The sequence below is a fragment of the Mustelus asterias genome, chromosome 7 (assembly GCF_964213995.1).
Source record: "Mustelus asterias chromosome 7, sMusAst1.hap1.1, whole genome shotgun sequence".
In the NCBI taxonomy this organism is placed as follows: domain Eukaryota; kingdom Metazoa; phylum Chordata; class Chondrichthyes; order Carcharhiniformes; family Triakidae; genus Mustelus; species Mustelus asterias.
The window spans coordinates 138,272,057-138,295,544 of record NC_135807.1 but is presented as its reverse complement, the minus strand read 5'-3'; the positions used below and the strand labels follow the sequence as shown (position 1 = coordinate 138,295,544).

The window sequence follows — 23,488 nt, the reverse complement described above, 5'->3', positions numbered from 1 at the left end:
GAAACCATTCGACCCATCATGTCTTTGCTAGCTCTTTGAAAGAGCTATCTAATTAGCCCCACTCCTCTGCTGCTTCCCCAGAGCCTGCAACTTTGTATCTTTCTCAGCTAATTATTCAGTTCCCTTTTGAAAGTTATTATTGAATCTGCTTCCTATCAAGCAGCGCATTCCAGATCATCGTAATTCACTGTTTAAAAAATACTTGCTCATTTTGCTGTCAATCTGTGCCTTCTGGTCACTGATACTCTTAACACTGAAAACAGCTTCTCCCTGTTTAACATTTTGAAGACTCGATTAAATTTCCCCTTCACCCTCTCTGTTCTTAAGGGGAATAATCCCAACTTCTCCAGTCTCTGTGTGGTTGAAGAGCTGGAAGAAGCTGCCAGTCAGAATTTGATGCCTTTATTTCGACTGTATGATGTACATTTTCAATCCACTAAACAGTAACTTGATGCTGTTAGAACATTTTGATTTGTGTTTCCACTGGGGACATTTTGGTGCAATTGATTATTTGTGCCTGTAGTTTGCATCATTTCTATTTTGCCAGTGGAAGCTCTGGATATTCAAAGACAAAACCCATGCAATATCCTGCTTGTGCTAAGGGGCGGCACGATAGCACAGTGGTTAGCACTGCTGCCTCACAGCGCCAGGGACCCGTGTTCGATTCCGGCCTTGCGTGACTGTCTGTGTAGAGTTTGCACATTCTCCCCGTGTCTACGTGGGCTTCCTCTGGGCGCTCCGGTTTCCCCTCAGACTCCAGAGATGCGCAGTTAGTGGCCATGCTAACTTGCCCCTTAGTGTCGGGGGTTTAGCAGGGTAAACACGTGGGGTTAGAGGGCTAGGGCGTGGGTGGAATTGTGGTCGGTGCAGACTTGAAGGGTAAAAATGGCCTCCTTCTGCACTGTAGAGATTCTATGATTCTCAGTTCTTCAGCATCATAAAAATGGGAAATGTTATTTGCACAGCTTGCACCCAATGCTGGAAGAAGTTAAGATGTTTTTCTTTCCCCTTTCCTTTGCAGTCTGCAAGTCACATTGCATCTAACCCTAAAGCTAACGCTAAAATGAAAAAGGACAATATGAGGTACGCTACTTGGGCGGCTACACAGATCAACAAAGCTTATCAGGTGAGTAAGAAAATAACAGCACGTGCTAATTTCAGCAGGTTCGCCCCCACTTTGGTTGAAATTATTTGAGATGGGGCCAAGCAATGATAGAAAGAGATCAAGAACATGATGGGCTGTGTACACAAGTGAGGTGGTAAAAAGAGGCTGTCTTGGGCTTGGGGATAGGCTGGAGTCCAGCTTTGCTTCAGCATGGAGCAATGTGTGAGAACTTTGTCAGGAGTAAAATCCAGAAATGGGGCGTCAGTTCACTTATCTGTTCCCTCACAGGCTGTGAATGCCTGGCTGTCCAGAGTGTGCATAGTCAAGGTCTCTGCAACAAAACTTGCAAAGACCATCAGTTTCATAACTTGTATGGTAGGAATTGAATTTACACCCTGCGAGTTAGCTGGTTCAGTATGATAACCACTGGGGTACTATTCGCAAATTTATGTGGAAGGATGTTTATTAAAGGACATTCTGTTTGTGCCAATGTGTTGACATTAGGTGCTACGATTGGAACTTTGATTTGTAGAGTTAGACAGATGGCATATTGACGTGTATTCAACAGAAAGTTTCACCGTATGGTTTTGTTTCTACAGTTCCGAGAAATCATTGTGGTCTCTATCGTTTCTCTATTGATCCATTAGTATTATTGCAGCTCGTAAAATTACCCAAAAAATACAGACTGCAGGATTCTTATGAAATGTAAACAGAAAATGCTGGGAATACTCAGCAGGTCAGGCAGCATCTGTGATGAGAGAAACAAAATTCAAGTCTCAAGTCAATGACCTTTCACCTCCACAGGCGCTGCCCGACATGCTGAGTGTTTTCTGCTATTTTTATTTTTGTTTCAGAGTTCTAGCGTCTGCAGTACTTTGTCTTGTGGTAGATTGCTATGGTTTTCGCCTGTGTTATGTCCAAATATCCTTAAATGCAGCAGCATTTCTTCACAAGTATTGTTTCCTGAGAACAGACGTGTGTGTGTTTTGTCTGTGCGTTGAGAGTGTGCAGAGAAGGCTTATTTTACCTGATACAAAATGACTACAGAGAGTTGCTCTGTTCCAAGTAGTTGTACGTTTGGCAACTCGAATTGTTTTTAACTTCTAGAAGGTCTGATCAAATGAAAAATGTATTGTCTCCTGAAATTTTTAATGTGTAAAATATTGGCATGTTGACTTTGGACTGTTCTGGCCAGTAGCAGCTTTCCTCTTCTGTCCTCTGTGTACATGTGGCACCTGAAATCAAATCGGAGAGAGCTAACGTGTCTAACACATGCTTCCCTGAACAAACATTCAGCTCCAGTTCCCCGCGATGCAACAGTTTATCCGGACCACCATATATAATTGTATTAAAAACAGTTTTTGTGTTGTGGACGAACGCTTGTTTTTCATTCTGTTTAATTAATTTGCGGGATTGGGTGTTGCTGACATTTTCCTATCCTTAATATCCCTTCACAAGGTGGTGGCAAGCCATTATCTTCAGCCTCTGCAGTTTGTGTAGTGAAGGTTTTCCCAAAGTGCTGTTAGAGAGGAAGTTCCAGGATTTAGACCCAGAAACAATGAATGGTGATGTATTTCCAAGTCAGGATGATGTGTGACTTGAGGTGTATCCATACGCCTGCTGCCCTCATCCTTCTAGGTGGTAGCAGTGAGAAGATTGGGACTTGCTGTCAAAAGAGACCTTGTTGAGTTGGTACATTGTATCTTGATGGTTCACACTGTGAACACTGCACAGGTTCTGGTGGGAGTACGTGCTTAAGGAAGCCGATAGGTTGCTTTGTTCTGGATGACATTGTGCTACTTTGGTGTTGTTGGAGCTGCACTCATCCAGACAAGTGGCAGATATCCCATCGTACTCCTGACTTGCAGATGATGGAAAGATTTTTGGGATTCACTAGGTGAGTTACTCGCTACCGCATGCATATCCATTATCTGACCTGCTCTTGTCGCCACAATAAATATGGGACTGATCCTCAAAGATCCATCCTGGTTAATGGTGACCCCCCCCCTTAAGATGTTCTTGGTGAAGGATTCAATGATGGTAATGCCATTAAATGTCAAGGGGAGGTGTTGACGCTCTCTCTGGCTGGAGAGGGCCATTGTCTGGCATTTGTGCAGTATGTGGACATGGACTACTTAATTATCTGTGGAGAATGAGGCCAATGAGACCTAAAACTGCAAACCATCAGGAAACATCCTCACTTCTGGCCTTACAATGGAGGGGAAGTCAATGATAAAGCAGCTGAAGGTGGTTGAGTCTAGGGCAACCCTGAGGAACTCCTGCAGCCCTGGGACTGAGATGCTTGACCTCTAACAGCAGCAACCATCTTTCTTTGTGCCAGTACGACTCCAGCTAGTGGAGAATCTTTTTCAGTTTTGCTCAGACACCTTGATGCCACACTCGGTCGAATGCTGCCTTGATGTCAAGGGCTGTCACTCTCACCTCACCTCTAGAATTCAGCTCCTTTGTCCATGTTTGAACCAAGGTTGTAATGAAGTCAGGAGCTGAGTGGCCCTAGTGGAACCCAAACTGAGCATGTGAGAGCATGTTATTGCTGAGTTAGTCGTGGTTGATAGCACTGTCAACTACACCTTCCATCAACTTGCCAATGATGGAGAGTTTACTGATGAGATGGTATTTGGTCAGGTTGGATTGATCCTGCTTTTTGTGGACAGGACATATTTGGTAATTTTCTGGAATACAGATTTTCAGTCCGATTGCTGGGTTGTTGACAGAACCCATTGCCTTTTCAGTATCCGATGCCTTCAGCCGATTGTTAATATCACATGGAATGAATCAAATTGATTGAAGACTGACATCTGTGATGGTGATGTTCTGTGGAAGAAGCTGAGCTGGATCACCCACTCGACACTTCTGGCTGAAGATTTCTGCAAATGCTTCAAACTTTATCTTTTGCGCTAATGTGCTGAACTCCCCTAACGTTGAGAATGGGGATATTTGTGGAGCCGCTTCCTGTTTGTTTAATTGTCCACCACTATTCACGACTGGATGTGACAGGACTCCAGAGCTTAGATTTGTTGTTGTGGGATCACATCGATTTGTCTGTAACTTCTGCAGTTCAGCCTGTACGCATTCTGGTATTGTAGCTTCACAAGGTTGGTGTCATATTTTGCAACAAGCCTGGCGCTCATCACCACCCTGGCTTGGTGATACTGGTAGAGTGGGGGATATGCCAGGCCATGAGGTTCCACATTGTGGTTGAGTACAATTCTGCTGCTGTTGATGGCCCACAGCGCCTCATGGATGCCCAGTCTTGAGTTGATAGATCTGTTCTGAAGCTATCCCATTTAGCACGACAGTAGTGCCACACAACATGATGGAAGGTTTGATTTGATTTGAATTTAATTTGATTTATTATGGTCACATGTATTAACATACAATGAAAAGTATTGTTCCTTGCGCGCTATACAAAGCATACCGTTCATAGAAAAGGAAAGGAGAGGGTGCAGAATGTAGTGTTACAGTCATAGCTAGGGTGTAGAGAAAGATCAGCTTAATGCAAGGTAAGTCCATTCAAAAGTCTGACGGCGGCAGGGAAAAAGCTGTTCTTCAGTTGGTTGGTACGTGACCTCAAATTTTTGTATCTTTTTCCCAAAGGAAGAAGGTGGAAGAGAGAATGTCCGGGGTGCGTGGGGTCCTTAATTATGCTGGCTGCTTTGCTGAGACAGCGGGAAGTGTAGACAGAGTCAATGGATGTGAGGCTGGTTTCCGTGATGGATTGGGCCACATTCACAACCTTTTGTAGTTCCTTGTGATCTTGGGCAGAGCAGGAGCCATACCAAGCTGTAGGTGTCCTCTGTATGAAGATGGGACTTTTGTCTCCACAATGTGCAGTGGTCACTCCTACTTATACTGCCATGAACAGACACGGTAGCACAGTGGTTAGCACTGCTGCTTCACAGCTCCAGGGACTTGGGTTCGATTCCCGGCTTGGGTCACTGTCTGTGTGGAGTTTGCACATTCTCCTCGTGTCTGCATGGGTTTACTCAGGGTGTTCCGGTTTCCTCCCACAGTCCAAAGATGTGTGGGTTAGGTTGATTGGCCATGCTAAAATTGCCCCTTAGTTTCCTGAGATGCGCAGGTTAGAGGGATTAGCGGGTAAATAGGTAGGGATATGGGGGTAGGGCCTGGGTGGGATTGTGGTTGGTGCAGACTCGAAGGGGCGAATGGCCTCTTTCTGCACTGTAGGGTTTCTATGGTTTTCTATGGTTCTAAACAGATCTATCTTCAACAGGTAGATTGATGACAATGAGATCAAGTAGATTTTTCCTCCTTATTGGTCTGTTACCAGCTGCTGCAGCCTGAGTCTAGCAGCTTTGTACTTAAGACTTGGCTCGCTTGGTCAATAATGGTGCTACTGAGACTCTTGGGGATGGACATTGAAGTCCCCCACCTAGAGTACATTTTCTGCCCTTGCCACCTCAGTGCTTCCTCCAAGTCTTGTTCAACATGGAGGAGTACTGATTCATCAGCTGAGGCGGGAGGGGTGCGTGTGTGGAAGGTAGATGATAATCCAGGAAGTTTCCTCGCCCATGTTTGACCTGATGCTTCGAGATATCATGGGGTCTGGGGTCAAATTGAGGGCTCCCAGGGCAAAGCCCCCCTGACTATGCCACCACCTCTGGTAGATCTGTCCTGCTGGTGGGACAGGACATACCTGGGGATGGTATGATGGAAGCTATGATGCTGAGCGTATGACTGTCAGACTGTTGCTAAACTCCTGAGTGGACCAACTCCTCCCAGTTTTACCCTATGTTCCCCAGATGTTAGGGTCTACTGTCAGAGTACTCCTTCATTGTGTCTGAATCCAGAGACTGCAGAGAGAGATATACAGCACTGTCTCCCCAGTGGCAGGTATTAGAACCATTACTCTTTTTATGATTAATAATGATTTGAACTGACAAATGAATTACAAGCTGGATGGTGAAGAATGAAACGAGATGCAAATTCTTTTGTAGATAGTTGCTTTCTGTGTCCTCACTCACCCCATGTCCCAGCATCTCTCTCTATGCTCTTTTAATTAAAAATCAAATAAATAAATTAACTAATAAACACACGAAGGGGCACTGTAACATAAACCACATCTTCAATGGAGATTTATTTCATTAAAGGTCAGTAATATATTGGGGGGAGGTGATACATTCCTGCCCATAGGGTGTTTATCAGTCAGGGAAGGCCTCAGGCGTACCGGTGGATACCGCACGCTCCTTCTCCAAGGAGATCCGGGCAAAGACGTAACCATGGAAGAGGGACCGGCTAACTCCTCGACTACCCACTGCCTGGACCTGTTTATGCCACCTTTGCCAGGAGCAAGCTAACGAGGGGGCCCTCCACTCTGCCCGGCCCCCCACTTCCATCCTACCTGCCCCCATCCACATCGGGTGACTGGTGATCAGGAACGTGGGGTTGAAGCACAAGCAAGACCTGAGGAGCAGCCTCCTCGAATGATGAAATAGTGGCTGCAGCCACACATATTGTATATGGACATGGAACCCGGACTTGTCGAAGCCACAGGAAGGACAGGCAGCCTGGGAGTCTGAACATCCGTAATCACTTTACACAGGGCTGCAACATATACCACTCTCCACACCAAACCCCCAATGGTAAAAGAAAGGGTGTCCATGTCGAAAGCTCCCCCTCTACTCATCTGTGTATAAATAAATCAACTAAACAAATTGGCTAATAAATTAACAAATTGATAGCCCCTTAAAGGGACCAGGCTTTTTTTTTATAAGCAAACCAATAAAACAAATAAACTAACAATTTGACAACCCTCTAAAAGGTGCAAAGCAAAAACTTATCAAAATTCAATTGAAATACATCTTGGGGGTTCCAGGTCCTGCACCCACCAAAGAACAAAGAAAATTACAGCACAGGAACGGGCCCTTCAGCCCTCCAAGCCTGTACCGACCATGCTGCCCGACTGAACTTAAACCCCCTACCCTTCTGGGGACCATATCCCTCTATTCCCATCTCATTCATGTACTTGTCAAGACACCCCTTAAAAGTCACTACCTTATCCGCTTCCACTACCTCCCCCGGCAACGAGTTCCAGGCACCCACCATTCTCTGTGTAAAAAATCTGCCTCGTACATCTCTTTTAAACCTTGCCCCTCGCACCTTAAACCTATGCCACCCTGGGAAAAAGCTTCTGACTATCCACTCTGTCCATACCTCTCATAATCTTGTAGACTTCTATCAGGTCTCCCCTCAACCTCCGTCGCTCCAGTGAGAACAAACCAAGTTTCTCCAACGTCTCCTCATAGCTAATGCCCTCCATACCAGGCAACATCCTGGTAAATCTTTTCTGTACCCTCTCCAAAGCCTCCACATCCTTCTGGTAGTGTGGCGACCAGAATTGAACACTATATTCCAAGTGCGGCCTAACTAAGGTTCTATAAAACTGCAACATGACTTGCTAATTTTTAAACTCAATGCCCCGGCCGATGAAGGCAAGCATGCCGTATGCCTTCTTGACTACCTTCTCCACCTGCATTGCCACTTTGTGACCTGTGTACCTGTACACCCAGATCCCTTTGCCTATCAATACTCTTAAGGGTTCTGCCATTTACTGTATATTTCCTATCTGTATTAGGCCTTCCAAAATGCATTACCTCACATTTGTCCGGATTAAACTCCATCTGCCATCTCTCCACCCAAGTCTCCAACTGATCTATATCCTGCTGTGTACTCTGATTGTCTTCATCGCTATCCGCAAATCCACCAACCTTTGTGTCGTCCGCAAACTTACTAATCAATACAGTTACATTTTCCTTCAAATCATTTATATATATATTACAAACAGCAAAGGTCCCAGCACTGATCCCTGAGGAACACCACTTGTCACAGCCCTCCATTCAGAAACGCACCCTTCCACTGCTACCCTCTGTCTTCTTTGACCGAGCCAGCTTTGTATCCACCTTGCTAGCTCACCTCTGATCCCATGTGACTTCACCTTCTGCACCAGTCTGCCATGCGGGACCTTGTCAAAGGCCTTACTGAAGTCCATGTAGACAACATCCACTGCCCTACCCTCATCAATCATCTTCGTCACTTCCTCAAAAAACTCGATCAAGTTTGTGAGACACGACCTCCCCTTCGCAAAACCATGTTGCCTCTCACTAATACATCCACTTATTTCCAAGTGGGAATAAATCCTGTCTCAAACAATCCTCTCCAATAATTTCCCTACCACTGATGTAAGGCTCACCGGCCTGTAATTACCCGGATTATTCTTGCTACCCTTCTTAAACCAGTAACAGAAGGTGCCCTGACTCTCTCTACTCTTGAGTGAAATAGTTAACAAATGGGAAAATTAACTAACCAACTAATCAAACTGAAGTCCCTGAGGGGCACTGTAACAAAGTCTACAGCAGAAACCTATCAAATTAAAATCTCACAGGCTCTCTTTATATGTACTTACATTTTTAATTAAACAATATCCTTTATCTGTGGATCTTTAACAACATAATTAGCCCACCATTAACATGAACTTTGGTATAAGAGCATAATTTCAAAGTGTACAGAATGTATTAAACAATGGCAAAGATAGTAGCAGACTTCAGAAGAACAAAAATTGATGAAAGGGACAAACACATGGCAGATTAAATTAATCAAATAATTGTAAAGTTCTGTATTTTGCAAGGAAGAATGAGGAGAGGCAATAAAACGTTAATGGTACAGTGTTAAAGCAGTGCAGGAGTCGAGAGACCTAAGGGTGCACTTATACAAATCATCAAAGGTGGAGAGACAAGTCAATGAGGCTGTTGACACAACGAATGGGATCACAAGCTTTATTAATCGAGGCATAGAGTACACAAACATAAATTCTGAACCTTTATAAATCAGTAGTTAGGCATCAGCTGGGATATTGTGTCCAATTGTAGAAGAATTTAGGAGGAATAATAAGGCCGTAGCAAGTTCACAAGGTGATTTCAGAAACACAAAATGCTGGAAAATCTCAGCAGGTCTGACAGCATCTGTGGAGAGAGAATAGAACCTTTGGTCATCCTGTCTCGAAATGTTGGCTCTAATCTCCCTCCACAGATGCGGTCAGACCTGCTGAGTTTTCCCAGCATTTTCAGTTTTTGTTTCGGAGTCCAGCATCCGCAGTATTTTGCCTTCATCATCGCGCAAGGTGATTTGCTGGAATGGTGTCCGGGATGAGGGAGCTTGGTTCCATGAAGCGCTTAAGGAGGCTGGGATTGTTTTCCTTGGACCAGAGGTTAAGGGGAGACTTCATAAAGGTGTCCAAATTTCTGAAGGGTTTTGATGGAGTAAATAAGGAAGAAGCTGTTGTCAGTCAGTAACACAAGGGCACAGATTGATAATCAGTGAGAGGCTTGGAGAATTCTTTTTAATGGAGCAAGTCGCTGTGATGCCTGAAAGGGCAACAGAAGCTGATTCAATAGTGACTTTCAAAAGGGGGTAGAATAAATGCTTAAAAACCAGAAGCTTTCTGGCCCTGGGGCAATAACAGGAATGTGGGACTAATAGATAGCTTTTTGAAAGAGGCAACACATACACAATATGAGTCAAATGATTTCCATCTGTGCCATGAGGTTCTCTGATGCACCATACAACAACAATCTGTGTTTATATAGCAGCATTAATACAGATAAAAGATCCCAAGGTGCTTCACAGCAATGTTACCATTTGATACCATACCCCATAAAGATATTAGGCAAGCTGACAACAAGGTGAAGGGATAGGATTTTAAGGAACAGCTGGTAGGAGGAGAGAGAGCTTAAGGGAGGGAATTCTATAACTTGAGGTCATGATGTGGAGATGCCGGCGTTGGACTGGGGTGGGCACAGTAAGAAGTCTCACGACACCGAGTTAAAGTCCAACAGGTTTAATTTGTAATCACGATCTTTTGGAGCGCTGCCCCTTCATCAGGTGCACCTGATCAGGTGCTCCTTCATCACCCTGATGAAGGAGCAGCGCTCCGAAAGCTCGTGATTCCAAATGAACCTGTTGGACTTTAACCTGGTGCTGTGAGACTTCTTACAGAGCTTGAGGTGTAAGCAGCTGAAGGCAAGTCCATCAGTGGTGGAGTGATGGAAATCGTAGATGCACACGCAGGCAGCCAGAACAAGTGAAACCTGTTGAAAGAATTCACTCTGAACAGGATCCTTTGGTGATACCGTGGCAGCTGTATGTAGCCAGGCTGTTTAACCAGAAAATGGGCGCAGGCAGGAGGAGAAGTTGCATTTATCTCCAATTTGTTTGTTGAAGTTGAACTCGCTTTGGCAGCAATACAGGCTAAATGCTGTGACAGATGTTCATTGCTCCAATACAACTGCTCCAAGGAAACTCAAATCCTTCATAAAAATAATAAAACTCTCATCTTTGCAGTGATTCATGCCAGAGTTCACGAGAGAGTTCAAACTTTAATTGGCTCTGAATATTTGCCCCTTCCCAGTTGAATTGAATGTTTGCAGAAGCAGACATCCCACTGACCGCTGCACATTAACCTGGAAGAAGTCGTGCAAGATGGTCTTGTAGGTGCATCTGTACTTAACCTGGTCAATTCAATGATTTGCTTGGATTGTTATGTTTAGGATATCGCTTCTTGCGAAAAGTTTGCATTCTACCACATTGTGATTTATTTCAGAATATGATGCCAAAGTTCTCAGTGTTACTCGGCAGAGATCATGTTAACATTTGATCTCATTTCAGGGAACTAAGGAGCAGTGAAATGGTATCATGTCTCGTTTAATATAATGTCAGCGAGATAAATTATAATGCGGCCAGAGTGATTTGTGAAGATGCAACCCTACTTTAACCGCAAGGCAGCTGTTTGACCAAGCCGGCAATTTGTTTCCTCCACATTCCAGTTTGAAGAGTGGAAAAGATTTAGTATTTGTCAGGTAGCTGCACTAATCACAATAGATCATTTAAAATACAGCACGGCAGAGCTTTTGTCAGCTGTTGTCTCGTTGTCATGATTAAATTCATCATAAACCAATCTGTTCTATTAACATAAGGACTTCATTATTACTGATATTATATTAAATTAACTCCATGCTCGTGACTGTAAATCAGGGAATTAGTGGGTGCTCCGTGAAGGATGAAAACATACGAGTGTCAGTAGCTCACAAGATTGTAATAGCTTTCAAATGGGGCTTATATTTGGATGGGTGAGATTTTGCTTAGCTACTGCTTTATCATCTGGCTGACTTGGTGGGCAGCTATTTAGCTGAAGGTATCATACGTTTCTACATTTTTTATTGAAGCATATTAGGGAATGCACAGTACTGAAAGCCAATGTCCCCTTCATAATGTTGTCTTTGTGCATAGACAATTTTTAAGATTTGCAGTAGCTTGTAAGCTCTGTGATGCAGAGTGATGATCAGAACCAGGTTTGTGCGGTAGTTTCCGGGCTGTCGCACGGTCACACACACCCGAGCGTCTTCGCAAGAACGTTGGTAAAAGCTTTGTCATCTGATCACCTGTGTTTTCAGCCCAGGTCAAGAATCCATTCCTTTTCAGAATATTTTAAGGGGATTTAAAATCAAATACATGCATCACTGACAGACCTCTCATGATTTTGCCCTTGGGTTGTCTGCCTGTAAAGCTCCTGGAAAGTGTGCCCTGGTTATTAAGCAGCATCTGCAGAGCTCAAAACCAGGAGCAGGTTGGTTTACACACGCACAAAAAGTTGTAGACTTTGTACTGGTGAGTGACGTGACTATATGGAAAGCACTGTAAGTTGCTGGTGTGATTAGACGGTAATACGGGAACACCCTTTTGAATTGTTCAGTTTGTTGTTCAGTTGTTCTGGGGCGGCACGGTGGCACAGTGCTGCCTCACTGCATCAAGGACCCGGGTTCGATTCCCCACTTGGGTCACTGGCTGTGTGGAGTTTACATGTTCTCCTAGTGTCTGCGTGGGTTTCCTCCGGGTGCTCCGGTTTCCTCCCACAATCTGAAAGACGTGCCGGTTTGATACATTGACCCGAACAGCTACCTAAGTGTGGCGACTAGGAGAATTTCACAGGAACTTAATTGCAGTGTTAATGTAAGCCTTACTTGTGACTAATAAATAAAAAAACTTGTGAACTCAAATTAACTTTTTCCACTATGGTGTGGAGAGAGTGAGGAACAGTCTCTGCTCTCCCTCCTGCCCCATTCACAGGGTTTGAGACTTGGACTATGTGGCAGAAGGTTGTTAGCAGTGGGGTAGAAGTAGACGGTCTCAGTGTGAAGTTGGAACCTCAGCTGGAGATTAAACGGGGCACTGAGGTTGAGAACAACCTGGTTCTGTCAGAGACAGTGGCCGGTGGAGGGGGTATGGATTGGAGGGAACGGGTTTGGTGGCAAGAGCTGAAGACGAGGGCCTCAATCCTGCCAATGCTTCACTGGAGGAAATGGAATTCATCGTGTGTTGAATCTCGGGCAGATAGTCTGACAACACAGACAGTGGAGGGGCTGAAACCAGTGATGAGATTGGAACCTGGCGTCATGTTTCCAGATGATATTGCTGAGGGGCCCCATTGAGATGAGAAATAGGAGTGGGGTCAAAAATAGATTGCTGAGTGTTGAAGAATGTTTTTGAAACACCAAACCATATTGCACTGGAGTTTTTGTGATTTTTACTGATCAGTTCTTTTTCTCTCTCTCTCTCTCTCTCTCTCCCCCCCCCCCCCAATTCAATTTTGTGCCGTGAAGACGGTTCTTCAATGTCTTATCAAGAACTTGAATGTGAAGTTGACTTGCTGCACTGTTTGTCTTGTGTGATGTGGGAGGGGGTGGAATTATCTAAAAGGATTTGACGATCCAGCTCATCTGAAGGAAATGGTATTCAACAAAACATCATGGTCCAGTGGAGGGGAAGTTAACTATATTTTTCCGATATCTTATGAAGTGACAGCATGTAACCGCCCAACACATGGGAATCTGCCATGCCCAGGAAACCTCAGAGCTGGCTGTTAGGAAAGTGTCTAAAAAACAAAAGCTCAGTGATCCCTGGGCTGCTCGTTGTACATCTTCCACTCACTCACTCCCAAGAGCATAGCTGACAGGTACAAAGAACATAACCATTCTATTCCAGAGCTTTCATCACCCTGAATTAGCAACACACTGAGATTTTACAAGATGAATCGTGTGCATAATGGCTGAATTTAGCAGGGCAATTGGATGATACTTGCATATATCACAGGGGCGGCACAGTGGTTAGCACTGCTGCCTCACAGCGCCAGGGACCCAGGTTTGATCCCCAGCTTGGGTCACTGTCTGTGTGAAGTTTGCATATTCTCCCCGTGTCTGCGTGGGTTTCCTCCGGGTGCTCCAGTTTCCTCACACAGTCCAAAGATGTGCCGGTTAGGTTGATTGGCTGTGATAAATTGCCCCTTAGTGTCAGGAGAACTATCTAAGGTAAATGGAAGGGGTTATGGGGATAGGGCCTGGGTGGGATTGTGGTCAGTGCAGACTCGATGGGCTGAATGGCCTCCTTCTGCACTGTAGGATTCTATGCTTCTATGTGATGAATTTTGTTTTGCCCAGCAATAGTTTCACCCAATTTTTGTCAGCAAATTATCAGGAAAAGCTGAATGGACTCGAATTCCTTCCTCTGGAAATCAGAAGGCTGTGGGGTGAACTGGTCAAAGTCTTTAAAATGATGAAAGTTTGATAGGGTAGACATACAGAAGATGTTTTCACCTCTGGTATAAGACCAAAACTAGGCACTATACGTTCCACTAGTCACTAATAAATGCAACAGGAAATTCAGGAGAAAGGTGTTTACCCAGACAGTGGTGAGAATGTGGAATACATGACTACATGGAGTTATTGAGGTGAATCGTGTAGATTCACTTAAGGGGAAGCTAGATGAACACGGGGCAGAAAAAAATAGAAGGTTATCTTGACAAGGTGAGATGTGGAGAGTGGGAGGAGGCATGTGTGGAGCTTAAACACTGGTGCAGACCAGTTGGACTAAATGGCTGGTTTTTGAGATGTAATTACAATGTATTTCTTCTTTCTTCCCTTTGAGATTGTTATCCCCTCGCTCAGATACGTCACTCCCATGCTCCTGCCCACATGGAAACTCCTAATATGAGACAGGAGGACTATTTGACGATGGGAGTTATGCAGCCGTACCTGACCCCCGCCTCTCACGGAGAGCTGAAGATAGGGTCACATTTGAGGCTGATGACTATTTGTTTCTGACAAAGGTTAATCGCCTGAAATATTAGCCTGGCCTCCCTTCTCTCCTCAGACACTGTCTGAACTGCTGAATGTTTATGGCATTTTCTGGGATTTTAAAAAGAAATTTCAGAATGATGCGCTTTTCTCTCTGACTTGAGCCTTTCCTGATGTTCCTGCACGTGGAGTTGCAGCACAGGCTTGCTGGGAAGCTGTCAGCATCTGCCACTATGGTTTGACCTCCTCACCCCTAGCATACTGATGCCAATTATCGAGCCTCCATAACTAGCTTGGCTGAGATCAGCAGACTTGGCCACGGACCAGGGATTGAACTTCGGGCGCGGCTACTTGAGGGAATAAAATTTAGCGAGAACCATCTGGGACCCTGGAGCTCTCTTTCGAGGAAAGATGACGCGATCTGTTCCTTCACTTCAATATAAAACTGCATTCAAAATGGCAGCAAATGCTCAGAAAAGACTTGAGGCTCTTTGAAGGTTGACCTTTGAAGAGTGAATAGGCTGTGTGCGCGCAGTATATTCTCAAATATTCACCATTTATACAGAGTGCATGCACTTTAAGTGAATCCACTTGTCTTTCTGTTCTATTGAAATGATTGAATTCCATAGCAAAGGACAAAGGCCACTCGTACCTGTGATAGCTCTTTGGAAAAACCATTCAATTAGTCTCTCTGCCTGCTGCTCTTTTCTAGTGTTTATCCAACGCCTCTTTGAATATTAATAGCTGCAAAAAGAAAATGTGCAGGTTCTTCCCAGATAGTGAACAGCAGTAATGCCATGTAGCTGGGCTATGAAGGTAAATTAAACAGAATTCATTCAGATTAATGGGGTGGCACAGTGGTTAGCACTGCTGCCTCACAGCGCCAGGGACCCGGGTTCTATTCCCGGTTTGGGTCGCTGTCTGTGTGGAGTTTGCATGTTCTACCCGTGTCTGCGTGGGTTTCATAGAATCCTACAGTGCAGAAAGAGGCCATTCGGCCCATCGAGTCTGCACCAACCACAATCCCACCCAGGCCCTATCCCCATATATTTACCCGCTAATCCCTCTAACCTATGCACCCCGGGACACTAAGGGGCAATTTAGAATGGCCAATCAACCTAGCCCGCACATCTTTGGCCAGTGGGAGGAAACCGGAGCACCCGGAGGAAACCCACGCAGACACAGGGAGAATGTGCAAACTCCACACAGACAGTGACCCGAGCCGGGATTCGAACCCAGGTCCCTGGAGCTGTGAAGCAGCAGTGCTAACCACTGTGCTACTGTTTCCTCCGGGTGCTCCAGTTTTCTCCCGCACTCCAAAAGATGTGCGGGTTAAGTTGATTGACCATGCAAAAATTGCCCCCTTAGTGTCAGGATAAATAAGTAGGGTTATGGGAATAGGGCCTGGGTGGGATTGTGGCTGCTGCAGGCTCGATGGGCCGAATGGCCTCCTTCTGCACTGTAGGATTCTATGATCTTAAATTAAGTGTAAATGCTGGAACTGGAAAATGGAAGCCAATTGCGGATGGGTTTAATTCAGGCTCAGAAAAAAAGGATTTCAGGATGTCAACTCCCTTAGCCCTTGCAGAAGCTCCCTAACCCGCTGTGCATCTAGGATTTCATGTATTTCAAACAGATAGAATCCTGGTAGTTAAATGGATTTTACTGAGACTTCAGGACGAGGTACAGGCTGAATGGACGTTTGGAATTTATGTAATCTCCGCATTATAGATCTTTCAGCCATTGTATAGACAGTTATCAAACTCTTAATCCACTCTTAAGTTGAGTTAGAGTGAAGCGCTGCAGAAAGGTCTATATTTTGATAAGCTGGGCCATAGTTTGGGTGGCTGCTCAGTTGCAAACCCCTGACCTTGAGTAGAAGATCATGTTCAGGGCAGATCACCTCCCTGCCAGCGATCGAGGTGTTATAGGATGTTGACACTTCAGCCTTTCTCACACGACCACCTCTTGACCACTGTCAGCAGAGTGCATACACAGGTCACTCAGATGCCCATTCAACTGAAGAATGGTTTGCAACACCAGGGGAAACAGTTTGAACAGGCCAGGCAAGTCTTGTAACAATACAACCCAAGTATGCATGTGTATAGTGCCTTTATGACAGTAAAACATCACAAGATGCTTCAGAGGAGTTCCACCAAACAAAACCTTATGATTAGAAAAGCTGTATCAGCATGGTTAAATTCTATTTCTGACTTACTGTGTGGTTTTAAGTCATTCAATCCCATTGGAGGGTCTATGCCTTTAGCTATTGTGTCAAATTCTTGCTGTGTTTGTTTTAACAAGGTACTTTCATAATAAAATTATACCTTAGCCTTGTATTTTCTCCAATTTATAAAGAAGAAAAATGGGTTGTATTTGTATTGGTTTTAATCACTCAAATGAGCAGTCTGCACGCTCTGAGTAGCCTGAACTCGAAATACTCCACTCTTCAATGAGCGTGCAGTATGTCTTATACACTCTGTACACTTCTGGCAAAGGTTTCCCCATCGCTTGGTTCACCAGTCCAGCTTAACATTTTCCTTGTACGTTTTGAGCAGTCAGTTTTGATAAATGCATTTTTCCTTATTGATGTCAGCTACACTGACGGTCATTTTTCAGCTAAATGATCCCTGGTTCTAGTTTTAATTATTGGTGCTCAAGTCATCTGGTCCTGATTGTGAGAAAAATTATTCTAAGATTAATAATTGGCCAAGCATATAAATCGCATTAAAATATCTGAGTGAAAAAGCCCAATTCAGATATTGGCTCTGAATTCACGTGGCCACCAAAGTGAAGGGAACACAGAAATCTTCGCCATTTTCTATGAATAAAATGATCACCATAGTTATTTATTGTAGGTTTCCAGTAGCAGCAGCTCGTGTGTGTGTGTGTGTGTGTGTGTGTGTGTGTGTGTGTGCGTGCGTCACACCTGTGACGAGTAGAATATCCCAAGGCGCTTCACAGGAGCATTATCTGACAGGATTTGTCACCAAGTCACATGAGATGTTTGAACAGGTAACCAAGAGCTTGGACAGAGAAGTAGGTGATCAAGAGTGTCTTAAAATAGAAGGTTTATTTGGAATCTGCGAGTCTTTACAGGTAACCAACCATTATCTTACAAATGTGTCTCAATTTACAAATTGAGCCTGTGCCTTTATATGCCCTGTTTGTGAACAGAACTCCCACTCACCCGATGAAGGGGCAGCGCTCTGAAAGCTAGTGGCTTGTGCTATCAAATAAACCTGTTGGACTTTAACCTGGTGTTGTGAGACTTTTTACTGTGCCCACCCCAGTCCAACGCCAGCATCTCCACATCTTAAAATAGAGAAAGAGAGAGAGAGGTTTAGCAAGGAAATGCCAGAGTTCAGAGCCGTGTGCAGTTGCAGCAGGTCTGCCTTTTCCTCTGAGTATTTTAGGACGTTCTGCTTTCCCAGCGCATTTGGAGAATCCTCTATCAGGAATTCTACTTTTTAATACCTTCCGCAGAATTAAGAAACGTAAACAGGAGTAAGCAGGATCACTCCACACAGTGCTGCTGTTTAACTAAAACTGCACCCATCAAATGTTGTCATCTGCTCTTGTGTGATTTGGCCACAAGTTATGATTTGTCTGCCACATTCGCATGTCTTCAGCTGGAGAACATTATGAATAATTTGCCATGCAAAACACCACAGTTTAATATGCTTTGTGCCATTGCATTATCTTAGACATACCAGCGAGAATGCTGTTATTTATTATTTCTACAATTCTTTCCTCAGTAAGCTAAGATAAAAATATTACCAATTAAAACTGAATTGATAACTTGAACGTGACATTGTTAAACTCAGTTTATTCTGCAATTAAGGGAATTATGTGCAATCATTTCATTTTTTTTAAAATGAGAGTAGCAAGTGCACAATGTTTAACTGCGTGCATCTTTTCAATCTTAGTTTTTTTATACTGTTATCTGGAATTAATAAAACAGAGAGTTTATGGTTTGCCCATCCCCTCATTGTTGATATGCAGCTCAGTGAGATGGATCTTGGAACTGCAGCGTGAAGTTTGCGTTCTACTTGAGTGCACAAAACCACATAGTTTGAAAGTCAGCTTGTAATTTCTGATAGAATTGCCCCCAGTTCAGCAAGATCAGCCTGCGAGTATGCTTCATTCACCAGGGAAGTGGGGTGAAATGGCATACTGTGAGCTGGAACTCAGGAATGGCAATTGTGCTTTTATCGACAACAACAAAATAATGTTAATTGCTGCTATGGTTTTCAGATGAGACGTCAGACTGAAGTCTTATCTGCCCTCCCAGTTTGTGAACCCATCCCATTATTTCAAGAAGAGCAGAGGACTTCTTCCAGAGGTGTTCCAGGCCATTATTTATCCTCAGCCACCTCCACTCAACGCCGATCTGACAGTTAACAGTCTGTTGTTTGTGGGAGCTTGCTTTGTGCAAATTGGTTGCAGTATTTCCTACATTACAGTCGTGACTACACTTCAAGAAGTACTTCATTGGGCTTGTCTGCAAAATGCTTTGCAATGCCCTGGTCTTTGTATTGGGTGAAATTTATGAACATACCAAGCTGCAGATGAATGTAACAGAATGCATACGATTGCAATAAGAAGTTATATTCCCTCAATGCTGCAACCACTTGTTTCCTGCCTCCTGCAGGAACCATATTGCCGAAGATAAGTTCAGGAGAAAATAAAAAAATAAAATAGGATTATCTGTTTGTTGAGATGCATATTGGGTCTGAACCCTGACAGATGTATCTTAGTGGTTTGGTGAAAGGAGTGGATTCCATCATGGGTACATTGGCATGTGGATGTTTCTCTGATCCGGATAGGTTCCGGGCTGTGCTAAGTATGTTTGAATGTTGCCTCATGGTGGACATATGTTGCAGTCGCTTGGCTGTTGGCTGTTGGTAGTTGAGTGCGTGCTTTATTCCCAGTGTGGAAGGTGCCACCAAGTTAAGACACAGCCTAATGTATTGGACTCGAGGCTTCATTATTCCAAACAGTGGAGTTGGCAAGTTGCTGAATATTACTCCCCTCCCAAGCCGAAAATATGAATTGCATCCGTTATTGGTAACTAGCAATCTTTAGTTTTAAGAAGCTAGTTTAACCAAAGACAGAAGTTTATTTCGGAGCATTTCTGCTTTGGTGAGTGTAGCTGAGTTGAACAGAACTGGTTGTGAAGGGATAAATTTTAATGGACACCTGATCAGCACTAAGAACAACACACGGTAACCGTGACAACTTATCGAGTCAGAGGTTTACAGCATGGAAACAGGCCCTTCGGCCCAACTTGTCCATTTTTTAACCACTAAGCTGGTCCCAATTGCCCGTGTTTGCCCCATTTCCCTCGATACCCATCTTACCCATGTAATTGTCTAAATGCTTTTTAAAAGACAAAATTGTACCGCCTCTACTACTGCCTCTGGCAGCTTGTTCCAGACACTCACCACCCTCTGTGTGAACAACTTGCCCCTCTGGACGCTTTGTATCTCTCCCCTCTCACCTTAAACCTATGCCCTCTAGTTTTAGACTCCCTACCTTTGGGGAAAAAATGTTGACTATCTAACTTGCCTATCTATCCAGACCAAATAAATGTCCCGTATTAGCCTGGGCACCATTCCATGGTGCTGGATCACTTTGGACCTGGTGCTTGGCCTGTTTTGTCCATTGCTGCTAGAGTTACGTTTCTCAATATAAAATTCAGCCTGGTAAAAGGTGTTCACGGTCATTCTTCTCCAAGTCAGAGCTTTGAAGTGATGATCAGATGTTGAATGTCATTGAATGAAAGGTTAAGCTGGTTAGACCTATACCCACTGGAGTGAAAGATGTAAGATCCTGGCAGGACTTGAAAGGATGGATACCAGAAGGATGTTGCTTTCTGTTGGAGGAGCCAAGGAGATACAGTTTAAAAATAAGGTGTGTCCCTTTTAAGATGTTGATGAGGTGAAATTTCCCCCCTCTGAGAATCTTTAGTCTGCAGTTCTCTCCCTCCTGAAAGCGATGGACGCTGGGTCATTGATTTCCTTTCTGGCTGAATTGGATAGATTTTTGATAGATAATGAAGGCGAGGGTTATGGAGGGGCAGATGGGAAAGTGCAGTTGAGACCACAATCAGATCTTATCAAATGGCGGAGCAGGCTCGAAAGGCCTAATGGCTAATTCCTATTCCTAAATCGTGTGCTCTTATTTAATCTCCCAACGATGCAACATTGTTCAAATCAGCTTGCTTTTCAGTGAAGTAATGATCTTTCTGAAAATTAGCTGCCTTATAATGTTAGAAACCTGGCAGTGTTTTATTCATCATCCGGTTTCTGGTTCCATTAGAGCTCTCCTCACTTCTGCTGCTGGTTTCCCAGGTCAGCAGCCCTGGTTATGTTCTAGTTTGTCTGATTTTTATCTCTAGGTTCCCAAGGACTGACATCTGCAGCCAAGTTAAAACGCACTCTGCATCAAAGCTGTTCCTGGAGCGACTGGAACTCCCCTGGCATCTGATTAGGGCCGTTTTGGTTTGCATGGGAATGTGAGGCCAGTGAAGAAAGGGCTTCTGTTCTCTTCCAGCACAAATGTAACTTTCTTTATCAGCTGGGGAAAGGAAGTCGCAAGCAATCTCCTCGACTGCTTCTAGCCTAACTTGAAAGCTTTTATCGCGCTGACCAGTTGTGGGAACCAAGTGTGTGAAAGGTGCCTGCACCTACCGGCAAATGAAAATTAAAGGGCATGTTTCTTTGCCCTTTGGGCCCACTCTAATGTTCTGTTTCTTTGAAACCGCCGTCCTCTTTGGCTTAAAGACACAGCTGGACAGGGCGCGCTGATTGATTGTGACAAAGGGTTGCCTCCTCTGCGGGATTTTGGTCATTAGAATGTCAGTGCCAGTGTTACCTGGTGATTATCATCACCATTCCAGGGAGGTGCGCACTTAAGGTATTCAGGCATGTGTCGGTGGGAGTGTGGAGCAAAGGGTCAGAACTCTGATTTAGAGTTCAGCTGCAGGACAACAGCTGGTTCTCATGCACCCACGTGGGCCATTACTGGAGCAACACCTCCATGTGCTTGTAGTCAGGAAGTTACAGTTTTAAAATGACCGCAGCAGAGCATGGCTTCAATCATTGATCTGCAAAAATGGCAATGGTACTGCTATGTAGAATTATGCAAACCTGTGATAGAGGTTGACAGCATGGAGACAGGCCCTTCAGCCCAACTTGTCCATGCCGCCCCTCTTTTTTTTACCACTAAGCTAATCCCAATTGCCCGTGTTTGGCCCATATCCCTCTAAACCCATCTTACTCATGTAACTGTGTAAATGCTTTTTAAAAGACAAAATTGTACCCGCCTCTACTACTGCCTCTGGCAGCTTGTTCCAAACACCGCCCTCTGTGTGAAAAAATTGCCCCTCTGGACCCTTTTGTATCTCTCCCATCTCACCTTAAACCTACGCCCTCTAGTTTTAGACTCCCCGACCTTTGGGAAAAGATGTTGACTATCTAGCTGATCTCATTATTTTATAGACCTCTGTAAGATCACCACTAAGCCTCCTACGCTCCTGGGAAAAAAAAGTCCCAGTCTATCCAGCCTCTCCTTATAACTCAAACTCTTATTCTATATATTTGTTTGCGGCTAATTGAAATTCACTTTTTTTTAAAATGACAAGGTATTTCTCTCTGCAGGGAAGGAAGCAATTACAGAAAGCATAATAAGTTGGAAGTTAAGGAGCCATGATTTGAATAGTCCTTGAATGTTTACTTGAGTGTTTTTGAAAGAGAACTCATTACGTCTTTGTTAATCTGATTCGGACTGAAGAGAGGCATGACTTTGCTCTCATTCGAATCTGGTATTGAAAATTGGCAGTGGTTAGACAGGAAGTAGACTTTGCATATTTAGTTGTTAAAAAGTGGTTGTAGTTGCTCGGAAAGTACTGCTTCTATTATCGATTATTTTAATTGAGGCAGAAGTGAATGACCCCAATTGGAGTATGGATTTGCAAAAAGTAAGCAACTCTTGCTTCAACACATCGAGCACATACATATCGTACTGTCGTATATCCGTTCTGGATTTTTTCAGGAAATGCAGTAGATTAATAAGGGAATACCAGGTTTAAGCGCAGTGCCCAGAAGTAAATGCATTTGGTGATTACAGGTGCAGATACTGGGCGCTTGTCCACGTGATTCACTAGAACCGGAGGGCACAACCTCAGACTAAAGGGACGATTCTTTAAAACAGAGATGAGGAGGAATTTCTTCAGCCAGAGAGTGGTGAATCTGTGGAACTCTTTGCCGCAGAAGGCTGTGGAGGCCGGGTCATTGAGTGTCTTTAAGACAGAGATAGATAGGTTCTTGATTAATAAGGGAATCAGGGGTTATGGGAAAAAGCAGGAGAATGGGGATGAGGAAAAATCAGCCATGATTGAATGGCGGAGCAGACTCGATGGGCCGAGTGGCCTAATTCTGCTCCAATGCCTTATGGTGGTTCCCTGTTTACAGCTAAAACTGACACTGGTTGAGGTTTGTCTGTAGGGCATTGACTCTCGGTTTCAATCAGGAAATGGTATAAGGCTCGAGGGGAAAAGAAAAGGTTAAAGAGGGGAAAGAAATTCCTGAAACACTTTAAAAACACAGCTGAGAGAATACGGGCACCATTTGGGTTGCTGCTCTATCTTGTAGATTGTGTAAGTGCTTGGTTGCTATGAAAGGATGTACTGGGTGAAAACATGGACAAGCTCAGGGATGGGCCTAGTGCTTTGCAGCGTAGTTACTGTTGTAATGTTGGAAAATGTGGCAGCTGATCTGAGCAATACAAGCTCCCATTAACAGCAATGTGATAATGAGCAAATAGCCTGTTTTAGATGCTGGGGGACAAATATTGGTGAAGACACTGGAGAGGACTTTCCTACTCGAATTTGATATAGTGCTCTGGAGTTTACTGCATCATCCGAATGACTGCATCTCCAACCATCCGTTGCTTCAGTCTGGATAATGGGTTCAGGTCCCAGGAGTCGGATTCAAGTCAGATTGCTATCATGTAGACAGCAACAGCACTGAATTATGTTGCTAACATTGGTTCTTTCAGTGAGATCCTGGGCAACGCAGGATAATGGCTACAAAACCAGAAAAAAGGCTAGGAATTCTGCAGCGAGTAACTCACCCCCCCCCCGACCCCCCAAAGCCTGTCCACCATCTACAAGGCACACATCAGGTGTGTGATGGGATACTCCCCACTCGCCTGG

The 23,488-nt window shown here is 44.3% G+C and overlaps 1 protein-coding gene across 2 annotated transcripts in view; it reads left to right on the top strand.

The window, feature by feature from the left end:
* emc2 (ER membrane protein complex subunit 2) overlaps positions 1-23,488 on the top strand; it is a 105,974-nt gene that overhangs the window by 70,970 nt on the left and 11,516 nt on the right. For both annotated transcript variants that reach the window (XM_078216921.1, XM_078216922.1), the window contains exon 10: positions 1,022-1,126. In XM_078216921.1, coding sequence (XP_078073047.1) covers positions 1,022-1,126 — 105 coding nt within the window. The remainder of the gene's footprint in view (positions 1-1,021; positions 1,127-23,488) is intronic.